Source organism: Cnephaeus nilssonii (genome assembly GCF_951640355.1).
Source record: "Cnephaeus nilssonii genome assembly, chromosome: 5".
Lineage (NCBI taxonomy): Eukaryota > Metazoa > Chordata > Mammalia > Chiroptera > Vespertilionidae > Cnephaeus > Cnephaeus nilssonii.
In genome coordinates this window covers 38135413-38152541 of record NC_137076.1, presented here as the reverse complement: position 1 = coordinate 38152541, position 17129 = coordinate 38135413, and the positions used below count along the sequence as shown (strand labels likewise).

The 17129-nt window shown below is 41.2% G+C and overlaps 1 protein-coding gene across 1 annotated transcript in view; it reads left to right on the top strand.

The window, feature by feature from the left end:
- GALNTL6 (polypeptide N-acetylgalactosaminyltransferase like 6) overlaps nucleotides 1–17129 on the top strand; it is a gene marked incomplete at both ends in the record, with an annotated part of 964759 nt that overhangs the window by 837495 nt on the left and 110135 nt on the right. The window contains one exon of the mRNA XM_079773123.1: nucleotides 14619–14736. Coding sequence (XP_079629249.1) covers nucleotides 14619–14736 — 118 coding nt within the window. The remainder of the gene's footprint in view (nucleotides 1–14618; nucleotides 14737–17129) is intronic.

Sequence of the window (17129 nt, the reverse complement as noted above, 5' to 3'; positions counted from 1 at the left end):
CAGAAAGAGTTGTGTTGGTAAAAGACTGAAATTCTAAGCATGAGCAGTGTGGCTTTGGAGCTCACCTGCAGGACAGGTTACATGGCACGAGACCTAGGTCCCAGGGCAACCTTCCCCTGACAGGCTCATTTAAGGGAAGCACCAGCAGACTAGGACTGGGGCTGGTGGAGCAGCTTTCTCGTGGAGGGGGCTGGTGTCAGGCACAAGAGCCAAGAGACTTAATAGGCTGGAGCAGAAAAGCATACACGGACTAGCTCCCCAGGGCACTGTTGACATCTCTAGGGACGCACAGAGAACTGAAAAATTCTAGTGGGCAGGCGGAGAGTGAAGGCAGATGGACCCAAAGTCGTTTTCAAAACCACTATAATCTGATTATTTGGTGTTGACATGACCTTCATTGTCCCTGCAGGCAGGGAGAGTGTGTGTACAGTGTCTAGATTGCAAGAGGAGAGGATAAATAATTGAAACTATAATATGTGTAATATGAAGCCATGATTAAGATCTGTAGCCATTTAGAAATGAATAAGCCCAATACGAATTGCAGGATGATTCTACTGAGGACATCATTTGGAATATAAAATGAAATCCAAAATGAAACTCAGAGCCAAGTTTCCGATCCCTCACACAGCTCAAAGAGAAAGAGGGACAGGAAGTGACTTAAGAAAATAAGCTGTCACATTGATACTTTCTATGTCCCCAAAATTCCTTGGAAGAGATTTCACTGGGGGAGACCAGATATATTCTGCGTTTTAAGGATTGGGGTGTAGGTGTTCCCTATATGTTGTTAACATGCACCTATGTAAAGGGAATGATTACACACAGGAGAATCCATCCATCCACTCACTGTAGGACTAAAGAAAGGTATTTTTGGAATAGTCAATATGTTCCTCATTCTTGGTTGGTCTTTTACTTGCACGCGCACGCGCACACATACACACACACACACACACACACACACACACACATACACACACATCATTTTAGACCCCAGAAGAGTCATCAAAGACACAACATGTTAGTCACATAACAGAAGACTAAGATTGAAGGAATATTTAGCACATTTTGTCCATTCTCCTCCTGTACCCCCTGAGCCAGTTGTTGATGTGCCTTTTGACACCTGGGGTTTTCTATTTCGTCTCATGTTAAATCAGTGCCAACCACTGAAGATATAAAGACAGTAGGGGCCTGAGAAACTTCAGAACCACGAGCTTAATTGGAACATCAAACCAAGGCCATCACATGATCTTTATGGCTGTTGTCTGGTTTAATGCCCCATATAATTTGTGCTGACATCCACAAGATTCCTTCCTCCATCAACTCTTTAAATGCGTTCACAGGGTGGTCTGCACTATGCTAAGTATGAAGTAAGCAGCAAAAAGCATATTCAATTTTATAAAACCTTTTAAATCATTACATAGTATTACATGTGTTTATGTTTGTGATTAAAAACAAAATTACAAAACCTGGCACAAAATAGTACAAAATGTGTGCTATAATTTATCATTTTGTTTTTCTCCTCATTGTATCCAAAAAGCTGAAGAGTCATAATCCTGCCACCTGCTTTTGGGTAACTAGTTGGCCTTGATTCCTTTTCTACCAGTTTTTTTCTAAACATTAACATTTGCATTTGTAAATCTAGAAAAATAGAAAGCTTTTTTTTTTCCCTACGGAAAGGCTTTCACTTTTATCTGAGGAGCTCTGAAAAGCAGTTATGCATTGCAAAATATCCAGGGTACTAGTGGAGATAACTTGTTTAAAACGCCTAAAATAACAATTCTATGCCAGGCAGACCTTAAAAATTAGGAAACTCACTAAAATCCTGTCTCTATCAAGAATTCTTATCACTCAACAGTAGCATAATGAAATTGCTATAATATATCCTCTTTAAGAGCTTGGAATTCAAAATGATATCTGTCATCAGCTGTCTATGTGTGTGTAACAGACCACCCCAGAATTTGGTGGCCTGGAACAGCAAGCCTTTTGCTGGCTCACAGTTCTGAGCAGCAGAAATTTAGTCTAAGTTCCACTGACTGGTTCTTCCCCTGGGCTCACGTAAGTAGCAAAAACAACTGTGTTGGGTTGCCTGGGACTTTCTGGTTTTCCCACGGGGAGTCCAGCCTCTGGGAAACCAGTCAGTCTCAAGCAAAACAAACAGTAGGTCAACCTACACCCGCGGTCACACAGGTGGCAGGAGTCATCTGGTGGCTCACCTGGAGCCAGAGGGTCTAAGTTGGCTACATATCTAGTAGTGGGTGCTGACTGTCAGCTGGGCCCTGTTCCTCCATCAGGCCAGCCCAGGCTCCTTCACATGGCAGCAGGCATCTAGCAGAAATAGGAGGGAGTGCAAGCCCCAAGGGCAAGGCCTCTGCTTACACACCACAGTTGTCGAGATCAACTAAGCGATGTCACATGGCTAAGGAAGTCAGGGTGGGAACGTACCACACCAGGGCACGGATACAAGAAGCCAGGAATCACCGGGACCATTATTGTTACAGTCTAGCATAAGGCCATATACTAGAACCATTTAATATTTAGACTTAGCAGATCCTGATTTTGTTCTTTGTGCTATGTTTAGAGACCACCTTCTACTTGGTAAGTCAATGAACCCCTCATTCCTAGGATACAGTCCAAGTAAAGCAGAAAGATCTCTGCTGCCACTTGCTCCTGTTTAAAATAAAAAATTTAAATTAAAAAACAAGTTTAGCAGTCTGGTGCAGCCTAGTGGGAAAAGTGTGAAGTGCAATGATCAGTGGTGCTAAGGCAGTGATTTTCAACCAGTGTGCCGCAAGAATTTTTAAAACATGCAATGTCTGATCATTTAGTCAGGGGCAGTGACCTCTTTTCCCCTTAGGTTGTCAAATTAAAAAAAAAAAATGACAATGGACAGTACAAAACAATCATCCAGTGTAAATGAATCAAAATGATGCCTATTTTTTGTCAGATCGGCAAAAGCTATAATATATGTTTTGGTTTGCCACAGAATTTTAGTAATTAGTTTGTGTGTGCCGTGAGATGAACATGTTTGAAATGCACTGTGCTAAGGCATAGATCCCAGTCATGTGTGCAATGGGACTTCTCAGACAGCAGAGAGTAGAGAGGAAGCTCAGTTTACTCCGCTCTGCTAGGCCTGGGTCCTCAGTGTTAAAACTCTCTATTTACACTGCTCTTTTCCATTTGTATGTTATTAGAGCCATTTCTTCTGTTAAGCATCCATAGCGCCAAGGTGGATGAGTCAGGAGAAAACTTAACTTTTTATGATTGGAATTAAATTTTTCCTCTACTTTTACATCCTGGCTTTGAAAAGAGGACCCCTTTCTCTCAACTGGTTATCTACTTCCTTCTTTGCCCTTGGGAGGACCACGTCCTTGCATAACAAAGACTCACATTCCTCCCTCATCCCTCTAGTCCTCAGTATACAATAAAAAGTCAGGAAATTATACCAAAAAGAAAGGTGATTTTTTTTTTACAACATAAATCATACAATTGAATTTATCTGTAGTTATTTAGCCAGCCTTTTCAAAATTCTAATTATTATAATGATTGAATACTTAGAAGAACAAAATTGTTAGAAAAAAAATGTTGTTTTAATATGCACTATCATTTTAATCAATAATTGAATTCTAGTTGAAAATAATTATATTTTAGCTGAAATTGTTTGGAGTCATGGGCCAACTAAAAATTGCTAGTTACATAACTGAAAATTATGTAGTTCATCTCTGTGTTGATTGACTTGGGTTGATTGTGCCATTTTATTACTGATCAAATTCACATTGCAACCCACATGTCCATGATTCTCTTGTGTACCACTAATATGAATGGAAATTGAGAGCCAAATTATTTTCTAAGAGGCCAGATTGAAGTTTCTTTTAGATTTCTGGACCAAAGTTTTAATTGTTAGTAAATTTTAAAAATAAATATTTTTGTATATTTTTTCTATGTGATATTTTTATTATTCCAACCTATAAAGGACACATAAACTGTATTAAATTTTAAAATAACACTTTTTATCATGCAAGAAAATGCAAGAAACTAGGCAAAAATCTCCTGGAGAAATTTTTTATTTTATTTTTTAACTCCACCATTTTTTTTTCATATATGGGGAAAAGAGTGAATATGTGAAATGGAGAGTATTAGGAAGATCAGCAATTCCTTATAATGTTGTGGGAATCATGGGATGAGGCTTCAAGCATTTAGACCTATATCCTGGGTTAGCAAAGACAACCAACTATATACCCTTTGAAAAATACATTTGCAAATGAGAACATGAAGAGTGTTTCAAAATAAAGAATGGTGCTAGTATACTTGTACATTATAGCCTCATGAATTAAAGTCGGAAAAGTTTAGACTATAAAAATTGATGTAGAAAAATAAACTAGTCTACCATAAATAAAGAGGAAAGCATATTTATTACCCAGTTCAATAGACTTAATATAAAATAGGGGAAAAATGATTTCCATTAAGTATTAGGAAAGTTATAGTTCTATGACCTGAAGAATAAAGAATCTTCCATAGGAACTTGCTTCATGGTTTCATTAATTTTAAAAGGCCTCCCAAGGATGACAGGCATTTTTTAATGGCAAAACTCAAAACGATTTGTGATATTATGAGTGATACTCATAAAGTACATTAATATATTGACAGTTTCATGGACACAGAGCCAATATTCAACATGTCTACAGTGTGTTAGCATTCCCAGGCTAAACCAGCAAGAATTTTGGGAAGGGGGTCCAGGAATATAAAGATAAATGAGAGAATGTGGGAAATGGGGCCAATGGGGAGAGTTTCAAGCAATTAATATTTTTAAAATAGAAAACAGAAAGCAGAAGAACATGCTGAAAATAATAAACTGCTCTTTTTCATTTACACTGAGGGGGAAATAATGTGACACATTTAACAGTTTTTACTCTTAATATATGAGAAATATCATCATTTTTCTTCTCTTCAGTGCAAAATTGCATAATAGTAAACTCATATTTGTATGGTGAGGTAGGAATTTCAATCCATAAACTCAGTTGTGCGTGATATTTCACAGCATTAAATTTTCTTCAGAGCCACGTAAATCCAACTTTGAGTTTTCTTCACCAAAGTAGTAGGAAATTCAGTCTGTCTTCTCATAGCAATTCCCTCTTCTCAGACAGGGCAATGGTTCTGGAATCTTACTTGGGCCAAATTATCAAAGTTGTCATTCTGATTGTAGTTGTCAGTTCACAGTGTTTGCCACCAAGACCCCTACTGCCCGAGCCACTTGGTGTGTTCAAATCTAGAAATTATGCCAATTTATACAAAATAAAGTTTGTCAAGGTCAAGAGTCCCAGTGTGTGGGTATAGCCTCCCTACATGTTCCACACAGGAGGTCACTGACATCTCCAAGGGCCCCTCCACAGAGCAGGGTGAGGGACTCCATCACTCTAGCACTTGACAGCCTCTGATGGGGAGTCTACCTTTCCCTCTCTCCTCTCTCTGAGATATCTCTTCAGGCTTCTTAGGCTCCCTTAAAAATAGGATTGCCTGGCCAGTGTTGCTCAGTGGTTCAGCATCACTGGTTCGATTCCCAGTCAGGGCACATGCCCAGGTTGTGTGGGCTGGATCCCCAGTGGGGGGTTACATGCAGGAGACAGCCAATCAATGTTCTTCTCTTTGATGTTTCTATCTATTCCTCTCCCTCTCTCTCTGAAATAAATAAAAATGTTTAAAAAAAATAGAAGGAGCAGCTTCCATTAGTCTTTTAACAGTTTCTTGTCCAACTACAGAAATGACTGAGGCTGATGTCCTGGCTTGCTTTGTGATTGAAATGAGAATGGTGATGACGATCAAAGGGAAAGAATGCATGGTGATTAGTTCACTAATAATTTATTGCGCTATACTGACAATGCCTATTTCATATACCAGTGGAACTTTTTGCACCCACTCTGTGTGTGTGACACTGGGCACTTTGCATGCAAGACAGGCCTTCTTCCATTTCTTGTTACTGTTCTTCTTCCCAACACAGGGCCTTGGTATACCATCTTCCTTAGCCTCAAATCCATCCCTCACTCCCCTTTCTTTCCATATTTTAAAATCATTTACCCTAGACCTAGCCAGTTTGGCTCAGTGGATAGAGTGTCAGCCTGCAAACTGAAGGGTCCTGGGTTCTATTTAGGTCAAGGGCACATGCCTGGGTTGTGGGCTCGATCCCCAGTAGGGGGCATGCAGGAGGCAGCCAATCAATGGTTCTCTCTCATCATTGATGTTTCTCTCTCTCCCTCTCCCTTCCTCCGTGAAATAAATAAAAACATATTAAAGTAAATAAATAAAATGAACAAAATGTGTAATTGGAATCTCTGAAGGATATGAAAGAAAAGTAGGGGCAGAAAGAATAATGGAAGAAATAATGGTCAAAATGAGTTTAAATTCCATGAAAACTATATCTACAGATCCAAGAAACTCAATTAATTCCAAGTAGAAAAAACTATACCAAGTCATGCCATAATAAAATTCAATGATACAGAGATCTTTAACATAACCAGAGGAATAAAGGCTCAATAGAGAAACATGTAAATTGACTGTACCTTCACTACGCCCACAGCCAATCAGAGTGAGTTGGGTTAATGCAAATTAACCCAACAAAGATGGAGATTAATTTGCATACACAGCAGGCGGGCATCACCATGGCCAGCTCCTGGGGGTCCGGGGCATCTGGGCAAAGAAGGCCAGTGCCAGACACCGCCCACAAGATACCAGTCCATCGGGCCAGGGAGGGGCAGGGGGGTGGGCAGCACCAGAGGCCACCCGAGGGGTCCGGGTCCATCGCAGGCCCCAGGAGGGGCAGCGGCCTCCCTAGCCACGCCTGCGGGGCCCTGGGAACATCGCAGCCCAGGGGAGGCGCAGCTGGCGGCCTAGCCACTCCCTTGGGGCCCTGGGAACATGGCAGCCCAGGGGAGGCATGGCTGGCGGCCTAGCCACTCCCGTGGGGCCCCGGGAACAACGCTGCCCAGGAAGGCGGGGCTGGGCCCTGGGAACATCGCAGGCATGGGGTTGCTGAGACCCAGACCCAGCCTCTGGCCACAGATTCACAGCTTTGTGGAGACCAAGGGCAGGGATCTGCCTCACTGCAGAGAGAGAGAGAGGTTCTGCAGTGGCCCCAAGACGTGGGTGGGCCAGGCCAGGGATCAAGGGGCATGGAAGGAAGCCCTGGGGGAGGGGCAAGGACCCACAGCTCTGAGGCGGGGGTTGAGAGGCGGTGCCACCTCAGTGGAGGGGTGCTGCACTGCAGGGTACTGGACTGACTGACTTGATTCAGAGAAGCTCCCAGTGATAACCTGCCTAGGCCTTGCCCAGGCAGCCTTCGCACTTCAGAGGCGGCGACTCGTGCTCCCGCCTTGACCCAAAAGCAAGCTCACACCACCCTGCCCCACAGCAGAGAATGCCTTGGCGGTGAGTGTGAAGCCTTCCACCTGCTCTGGAGATGGGGGGCGGGGAGCAGTAAAGAATGGGGGCAGGGGACCGGGGAGAGGAAAGAATGTGGAGCATCCACAATGAAGAGGTGCTTGAGAAAGAGGCTCAAAAGCCTGATGGGAAGGTTTGTTCTGTTTGCCCGGCGGCTGCCCCTTAGGAAGAGCAGAGAGCATGGCTCTGAGGGTTCCCTGTGCACTGAGTCAAGTTCCACAGCCAACTGGAATTGGCCTCAGTGTCCTGGTCTGTAAAATAGATTAAGCGTGTCCCAGTGCCTTCACTGAGCTTTGATGGCCAATTGAGATACTATATAAGGAAAGTTATGAAGAAGTGAGAAAGAAAAGGAAAGGTGAACAACACAAAAGAAAGACTGGAAGGAACCTGTAAACACATTGTCACTTAAATAGGGAATATAGTCAATAGTGTTGTAATGATGGTATGATGCCAGGTGGGTACTGGAAATATCGGGGAACACTTTGTAAAGTATATGATTGTCTAACCACTATTCTGTAACTAATATAAAACCTGAAACCAATACAAAATAATATTGAATGTAAAGAAATGAAAATTGGAGTGAAATTTTTATAAATTTCAAAGTTTAAATAAAGGCTGTAAAGGAAGGGGGAGAATAAAAAAATAGTGTTTTTCATTTTACCACTTTATTGTCTTTTCAGTACATAAAAAAGACAGTTGTCTTTATATGGTGCTTTTATACTTTTCTAAGTCATTATCTCATTTTAATTTCCAGGCAACTTAAAGACAAGATAATTAGTCCCTCCACTATTCAAAGAAAGGAAATCTTGGTGTCTGGTCCCAATGATTCAATTGTCAAGCCCTTATTGTAAAGCAGGGTTAGTAAAATTTTCTGTGAAGGGTCATATCTATACTAATAAAAGCCTTGGGGGTGATCAGGCTAGCAGGGGAAAGTAGTTGGGGGCAATCAGGCAGGCAGAGGAGCAGTTAGGGGGCAATCAGGCAGGCAAGTGAGCGGTTAGAAGCCAGTGGTCCCAGATTGTGAGAGTGATGTTCGACTTCAGGTTTAGGCCCGATCCCAAGGATCGGGCCTAAACCTGAAGTTAGACATCCCCTGAGGGGTCCCAGATTGGAGAGGGTGCAGGCTGGGCTGAGGGACACCCTCCCCAGTGCACAAATTTCATGCACCGGGCCTCTAGTTATATACAGAAAAGAAAACAAAGATAAAAATAACATTTTTCATGGGAAACAATACAAGTGAGAAGAAAGTGGGCAACATGTTTAGAGGACTGGAAAAAAATCTGTTAACTTAGCAATAGCCATCTATACTTTTTAAAGATATTTTAATGATGTTTTCAAATATGCAAAAGATAAAAGACCCCATTACCATTACACTCCCACTACAAGAAATGTTAGGAGAAGGAAAATAATTCCAGATGGAAATGTGGATCAAAACAAAAGAATTAAGAAATGAGAAATGGCCTGGCTAGCGTGGCTCAATGGTTGAACATTGACCTATGAACCAGGAGGTTATGGTTCGATTCCCAGTCAGGACACATGTCCCTGGGTTGCAGGCTCGATCCCCAGTGTGGGACATACAGGAGGCAGCCAATCAATGATTCTCTCTCATCATTGATATTTCTATCTCTCTCCCCCTCTCCCTTCCTCTCTGAAATCAATAAAAACATATTAAAAGAAAACAACCCAAAGGTAGAGATTGTAAAAAAGCAAAATGCAAATATATGCTGCCTAGAAGAAAAACACTTTAAATATAAAGACACACTAATTTAAAAACTAAAGTAAAAAGATATAAAAACTTATAAATACTAGTGTTTAAATAATACAAACCTAAAGAAAATAGAAGTGGCTACAATAATATTAAGTCAAAATACAGGCTGTCCCAAAAATGTATACACACTTCAACAGCTGATAGCTCAATTTTAAAAATTAAGTCTATTTTCATAAATACATTTCATTAAATGTATTCTAATAATTTTGTAATTATTCAGAGTGTGTGTATACATGTTTTGGGGATACCCTGTAGATGTCATAGCAAAGACTATTACTAGGGATGAGAAAAGTCTTTCATAATGATAATGAGGTCAACTCATCAAGAGCACATAAAAATCCTAAACTTTTATGCCTATTAACAGAACTATAAAATTTATGAAGCAAAAATACTGATAGAACAGAAAGAAGAAATAAACAAATCCAGAATCATAGCCATATGTTTCAATCCTTCTCTCAATAATTGATGGAACAAGGAGACAGAAAATCAATAAGAATATAGAAGACTTGAACACTATCAACTAACTTTACCTAATAAATATTTATAGACCATCACTCAACAACAACAGAATACACATTCTTTTCAAACACATGTGGAACATTTACCAAGATAGACCATATTCTGAGCCATTCCAAAGCATATTGTAAAAGGATTCAAATTATACAAAGCATATTCTCTGACCATAGTGGAATTAAATGAGAATCAATAACGGAAAGATCTTAAACAAATCACCAAATATTTGGAAACTAAATTATATACTTCTGTATAAAACATAGGTTTTAAAAAAGAAAGAGAAAAATTAGGAATTATTTTGAACATAATGAAAATTGGAATACTACTTATCATTTTTGTATGTGGAAGATTGTGATAAGCAGCACTTAAGGGAGATTTATAGTATTAAGTACCTATGTTAGAAAAAAAGAAAAGTCTCTAATCAATAATCTTAGCTTCCAACTTAAGTAACTAGAAAAAAAAGCAAATTAAATAAAGTAGATGAATTAAAATAATAAAGACCAAATAGAAATCAATGAAATATAAAACAATAGGGAAAAATCCTTTAAACCAAATGCTAGTTCTTTAAACAGATCAACACAATTGATAAAAATCCATTAACAATAGGAAAAACAATAGGGAAAAATCCATTAAACCAAATGCTAGTTCTTTAAACAGATCAATATAATTGATAAAACTCTAGCCAGACTGACTATGAAGAAAAAAGAGAAATGACACAAATATGCTCAACAGCATGAATCATTATGGAAATGAAAAACAAAACCATAGAAAGATGCCATTATATTGCTGTTATAATACTAAACTTCAAAAGACTGTATCAACTATTGAAGAGAATATGGAACAACTGGAATTCTAACACTGCTGGTAGAAACATAAAATGATACGAACACTTTGGAAAACAGTTTGGCAATTTCTTAAAAGGTTAAACGTATATGCTAGTCATTACACAAGAGAAATAAAAGAATATGTCCACACCAAGACTACACAAAATTCAGAGCAGCTTTATTTGTAATAATCCAAAACTGGAAACAACCCAAATGTTCATTAATAGGTGCATGGATAATCAAACTGGTCTATTCATGCAAACAGAATATTACTCAGCAATAAAAAAGTGAATGAACTATTAATACATACTACAACATCAATGACTCTCAATGATGTCAAATATAAGAAGTCAGACCCCCCCCCAAAAAAAGAGTACATAATGTATGATTTCATTTGTATAAAAATCTAGAAAATGCAAACTCATCTATAGTGACAGAAGGCAGATCAGTGGTTGCCTACAGGAAGGGAATGAACAAAGGGTGGAGGGTGGGATTACAATAAGGAAACTTTCGGAATGGTGAATTTGTCTTTTTTCTTGAATATGGTGGTGGCTGCACAGGGATATACATACATAAGTCAAAACTTACCAAATTGTACACTTTAAAATGTGTACTTCGTTGTATGTCAACTATGTCTTAACTATGGTATTTAAAAGATTAATGAACAAATATGAATAATACATAAATAAACCAAAGGCTTGTTTCTTACCTGTCATTCATACTAATCAATATAGGAAACACTGCCTGACTGGCGTGGCTCAGTGGTTGAGCATTGACCTATGAACCAGGAGGTCATGGTTCGATTTCTGGTCTGGGCACATGCCTGGGTTGTGGGCTCATGCAGTAGGCAGCCGATTAATGCTTCTCTCTCATCATTTATGTTTCTATCTCTCTCTCCCTCTCCCTTCCCCCCTGAAATCAATAAAAATATATTTTTTAAAAGATTATGTTCTCTCTTTAAAATATATATGTATATATATAGGAAACACTAATTTAGTTGGGCCTGGTAAAAATGATCCATTTGAATGTATTTTATTTTCTCTACAATTAGCCTAAAATATGCTACATGGTTTGTTTTTTATGAACTTTGTTTTTTATGAACTAGAGGGCCCAGTGCACAAAATTTGTGCACTGGAGGGGGGTTTCCACCAGTGCACAATCAGGGCCAGGGAGGGACGCGGGAGGTTAGCCAGTTGTGGAGGGACTGCGGGAGAAATCCAGGGCATGTCTGGCCCATCTCGCTCAGTCCCAATAGGCCAGACCCCAGCAGTAAGCTAACCTACTGGTCGGAGTGTCTACCCCTGGTGGTTAGTGTACATCATAGCAACGGGTTGACAGGTTGACTGAATGCCCTCTGGTAATCAATGCATGTCATAGCGAGTGGTTGAGCGACCTTAGCATAGCATTAGCATATTATGCTTTGATTGGTTGAATGACTGACCAGATGACCGGACACTTAGCATATTAGGTTTTTATTATATAGGATTAAGAAAACAAGATATTGTATTTCTAACAAATTACTTACACTACAAAAATCACTATAATACTTTATCTTGCCCGATATCTATATTAATTCTGTATCTATGATGATTCTAGTTTTGAGATTCATTTTTGTACAGTAAATTTTGATTCACTTTGGACTTCTATTTTGCATGATCAATATATATATATATATGTATATATATATATATATATATATATACATATATATATATATAGAGAGAGAGAGAGAGAGAGAGAGAATATGCAAATTAGGCTGGGACGCCATAATGGGTCATGACCGGACAGGAGGAGGTTGCGTGCGCAGGTGAGGCCCGGAGCAGAGACGGAGACAGAGACAGGGGGCCCTGCCCAAGCCAGCACAGTGGCTCTGGCAGCTGGAGCAGACACAGGCAGAGGGGCCGAGGGGGCCTGGGGCTGGTCGAGCCACTGCGCCAGCTCGGGCAGCCCCGGAGGGGACACAGGCAGGAAGGCAGGGGGGTCCTGGGGAGGAAGTCAAGCGCGGGTCCTGGCTGCCCACGGTGCCAATCAGGCCTGACTCCTGCGGCGGCCAGCACTGCGCAAGTCAGACACAGGTCCCAGCCACCTGCGGCACCGGTCCAGCCTGACTCCCGTGGTGGCTCGCCAGGGTGCCTCCTCACACGGCAGGAGGTGCCTCCTCACACAGCGAGAGGCGGGGCACCTCTAGTATATTTATATGACTTAAGATCTTTCTATTTGTGGTTCGGATTGAGAATGCCTGATCACTTAGACCCAAACCCTACAAAGCAAAGGTTATACTGTAGTAATGGGTCCATTGGGAGCTGCACCCAATACATGTTGCAGTCCCAATTTGTTCCAGCTACAGTTGTTATTCACCTCTAAAATTCAGTGCATGGAAAACAGAAAAAGATTAGGCTGCTGGAGACAGGGAACATTTGATTCTAGAATTTTTTTATAAATATAGTTTTATTGACTTCAGAAAGGAAAGGAGAGGGTTAGAGAAATAGAAACATCAATGATGAGAGAGAATCATTGATTGGTTGCCTCCTGCACTCCCAACACTGGGGATGGAGCCTGCAACCCACGCATATGCCATGACCAGGAATTGAACAATGACCTCCTGGTTCATAGGTCAATACCCAACCACTGAGCCACACAGGCTGGGTTAGGATTTTTATTTCAAACAAAATAAAAAACTGCATGAGATTCTTTATGTTATTTTTTTTTTCATCCTGCTCGCTTCTCAGGAGAAAAATAAATCCCTCTTCCTGCCATGTAATCTTTCCATCCTCATACAGTCTACTACACATTTAAAAAAAGACTCTTAATTGAAGTAGTCTAAGTACCATCTCAACATGCAAAGTCATTGACATATATAATGCACTTAAATTCAAGTTTAAATTCAAGTGCTACGTTAAACATTACCAAAAGCTAAGTCTTCGGTGGGCCTGTAAATTGGTGTGTCTAATATGTACACATATTTTAAAATGTATATCTTCAACATTTAATGTCTTGTACTCGTATTGATAAAGATCCTTTGCTTCAAAAACTTTTTCAAAACTCACAAAAACTGTGCTGACAATGTTTGTATGCATAGGGTATTCTCTAATTATGTTATATCTACATTTATGTAGCTGTCTCTCTTCACCACCAAACATTGAAAGAAAACTGTGTGATAAAGAGCTCAAAGGTTTTGAAATCAGAGGACCTTGGTCCCAGGGCCACCACACACTAGATTCAGCCTTGGGCACTGCTTTTAACTTCTCTGCCTCTTTCTTCAAACAGGACATAGGGATGATATTTGTATGGTTGCTGTGAGGATCAATCAAGGGAATAGGATAAAGCTCTTAGCCAAGAGCCCAGCTCATAGTGAGATTTCAAAATACAAGAGCTACCTTTGAACTACAAAATATTTTAGGGCAGGGCCCAATGAGTATGAATTATCCCATTATATAGCACCATGTGTACAATGCATCCTAGCAGGAGTAGAATACTGAAAAATTATTTGACCAAAAGGAATATTTCTTAGAAAAGCAGAGAAAATCTAATTAAACTAAAAAGACCTAGTTTAATTACATCTTTGGCATGTTAATTAATTCTGATGGGTTATTATAGTCCAACTATCTACCTGATAGTCTGCAAAATGGACATGACCTATAATTAGCAGATGCTTGGTGAACGTGTACTGAGATATTTAATCAAAGACGTTGTACACAGCAGCAATTTCTATACTTTTATCTGTCTGATAGGATAAAATCCCTTTCACTTTGAGAAAAAACCATAAAACTGAGTGATATTTCTCAATATAACAGTCATTGATCGTCATGTATTTCTCCCTAATAATAAACATATGTAGGAAGTGTGGCTCTACAGGACATTAGTGGCATTAGGACCTGAACTGCAGAGTTTAATGCTCATGAGAATTCCAAGAGCATTTACAGACCATGTGAGAACCTTAAATCCACTTACAGAAAATGAGTGCTAAAAAGTTCCATGCCATTGACAACTGGGAATGTCTCGAATTTGCTTCTTTTTTTTTTTTCAAGCAAAACACCATTGCCCCTGATATTCATTGTTCTTTAAAGATTATTTTGTTCATTCCACAGGTCTCCTGTGATGGCTGGAGGTCTCTTTGCTGTGAATCGCAAATGGTTTTGGGAGTTAGGTGGCTATGATCCAGGTTTAGAAATCTGGGGAGGAGAACAGTATGAAATCTCTTTTAAGGTAAGCCACCAAGACCCTCTTCACACTGTATATACATAATTTTTACAAGTCTGATAGAATGTCATTTTGTTTTATGACCTACTAGAGGCCCAGTGCATGGATTCTTCGTGCACCAGTGGGGTCTTTTGGCCTGGCCTGTGGGGATTGGGCCAAAACCAGCTCTCTGACATCCCCCAAGGGGTCCCAGATTGCAAGAGGGTGCAGGCCAGGCTGAGGGACCCCACCGGTGCTCGATCAGGGTGGGGAGGGACCTCAGGAGGGCTCCAGAGCATGTCCAGCCCATCTTGTCCAATCGCAATCGGGGCCGATCAGGACCAGCTGCTGGAGAGGGACCACAGGAGGTTGGCCAGCTGGGGAAGGACTGCAAGAGGGCTCCAGGGCATGTCCAGCCTGTCTTGCTCAGTCCCACGGGGCCAATCAGGGCCGGGGAGGGACTTTGGGAGAGTTCCAGGGCATGTCCAGCCCACCTCACCCAGTCCTGATTGGCTGGACCCCAGCAACAAGCTAACCTATGGGTCGGAACATCTGCCCCCTGGTGATCAGTGTGCATCATAGTGACTGGTCGAATGGTCAAACCGTCAGAGGGACAATTAGCATATTAGGCTTTTATATATATAGATGTTGTGAGATGACAAAAAATAGACATGCCATCTTCCCAAGTCAGCCATTGAATGAAAGAAGCTACTTTCTTGTAATGTTTCAGTGAAACATAGCCATGCCATAAAAGAAATGCAGAATATAAATAATTCAAAACCCCATTTGGAGGCTGGAAATTTGTTTCGCCAACAGACCTACTATTCCCCTGACCAGTGCACTCCTTCTGAGCACTTAGAATGATAGATAGAAGAATTAAGATAAAAGAAAGCAAATGTATTTGAGCTTTTGCCCTTTCCATTCTAGAAATAGTATTCCACATTTTGATCATAACCAGTTATTCCAAAATTTCAATAACAAAAGAGTAATTTTGAAATATGAATCACAAATTAAGGCTACTTTTGTGGAATTCCAAAATAAGCAAAATTTTTAAACTTATTTTTATCTGAAATTGCCCAAGTGTCTATTTGCTTTGACCATAAACATTCAATAAAATTATGTGCTTTACCATATAGATGTACATGATAGAATATCAAATAAATGAAAAAATTTTACCACAACATGTGAAGACCATAAAAGCAAAGCAAAATAAACTATGCAAAAGGGTGTACTCCAAACCACCAAAATGTTTTTTGTTTCTAAAAAGCAGTCTTATAACAGAAAGAAAGCATTTTTTCTTTTTTTATATTATCACTAGAAGCCCGGTGCACGAAATTCGTGCACGGTGGGGGGTTGTCCCTCAGCCCAGCCTGTACCCTCTCCAATATGGGACTCCTGGAGGGATGTCCGACTGCCCGTTTAGGCCCGATCCCTAAACGGGCAGTCGGACATCCCTCTCACAATCCAGGACTGCTGGCTCCCAACTGCTTGCCTGCCTGCCTTCCTGATTGCCCCTAACCGCTTCAGCCTGCCAGCCTGATCACCCCCTAACCACTCCACTGCCAGCCTGGTTGATACTTAACTGCTCCCCTGCCAGCCTGTTTGCCCCCAACTTCCCTCCTCTGCCAGCCTGGTCACCCCTAACTGCCCTCTCCTGAAGGGTTGATCACCTCCAACTGCCCTCCCTTGCAAGCCTGGTCCCTCTCAACTGCCCTCCCTTGCAGGCCTGGTCCCTCACAACTGCCCTCCCTTGCAGGCCGGGTGCCTCACAACTGCCCTCTCCTGCTGGCCATCTTGTAGTGGCCATCTTGTGTCCACATGGGGGCAGGATCTTTGACCACATGGGGCAGCTATATTGTGTGTTGCAGTGATGATCAATCTGTATATTACTCTTTTATTAGATAGGATAGAGGCCTGGTGCACGGGTGGGGGCCAGCTGGTTTGCCCTGAAGGGTGTCACAGATAAGGGTGGGGGTTCCCTTGGGGTGTGGGGTGGCCTGAGCAAGGGCCCTGTGGTGGTTTGCAGGCCGGCCACGCCTCCTGGCAACCCAAGGGGAGGCCCTGGTATCTGGAATTTATTTTCCTTCTACAATTGAAACTTTGTAGCCTGGGGTGGCAGCCATTTCTGGGGCGGCAGCCATTTCTGTGGCAGTTAATTCACCTTCTACAATTGAAACTTTGTAGCCTTAAGCAGGTGAGCCCAGCCAGGGTGTGCGGAAAGCTTTGCTTCCCCCGTTGCCGCCGGCAACCCTGGCCTGCTCTCTCAAGCTCCATTTTGCCATTTGTTTGAATTTGTTTACCTTCTATAATTGAAACTTTGTAGCTTGAGTGGAGGCTTAGGCCTGCAACGGCTATGGAAAGCTTGGCTTGCTCTGTTACCTGGGAAACCTTGCTCTCTGTGGCTGTAGCCATCTTGGATT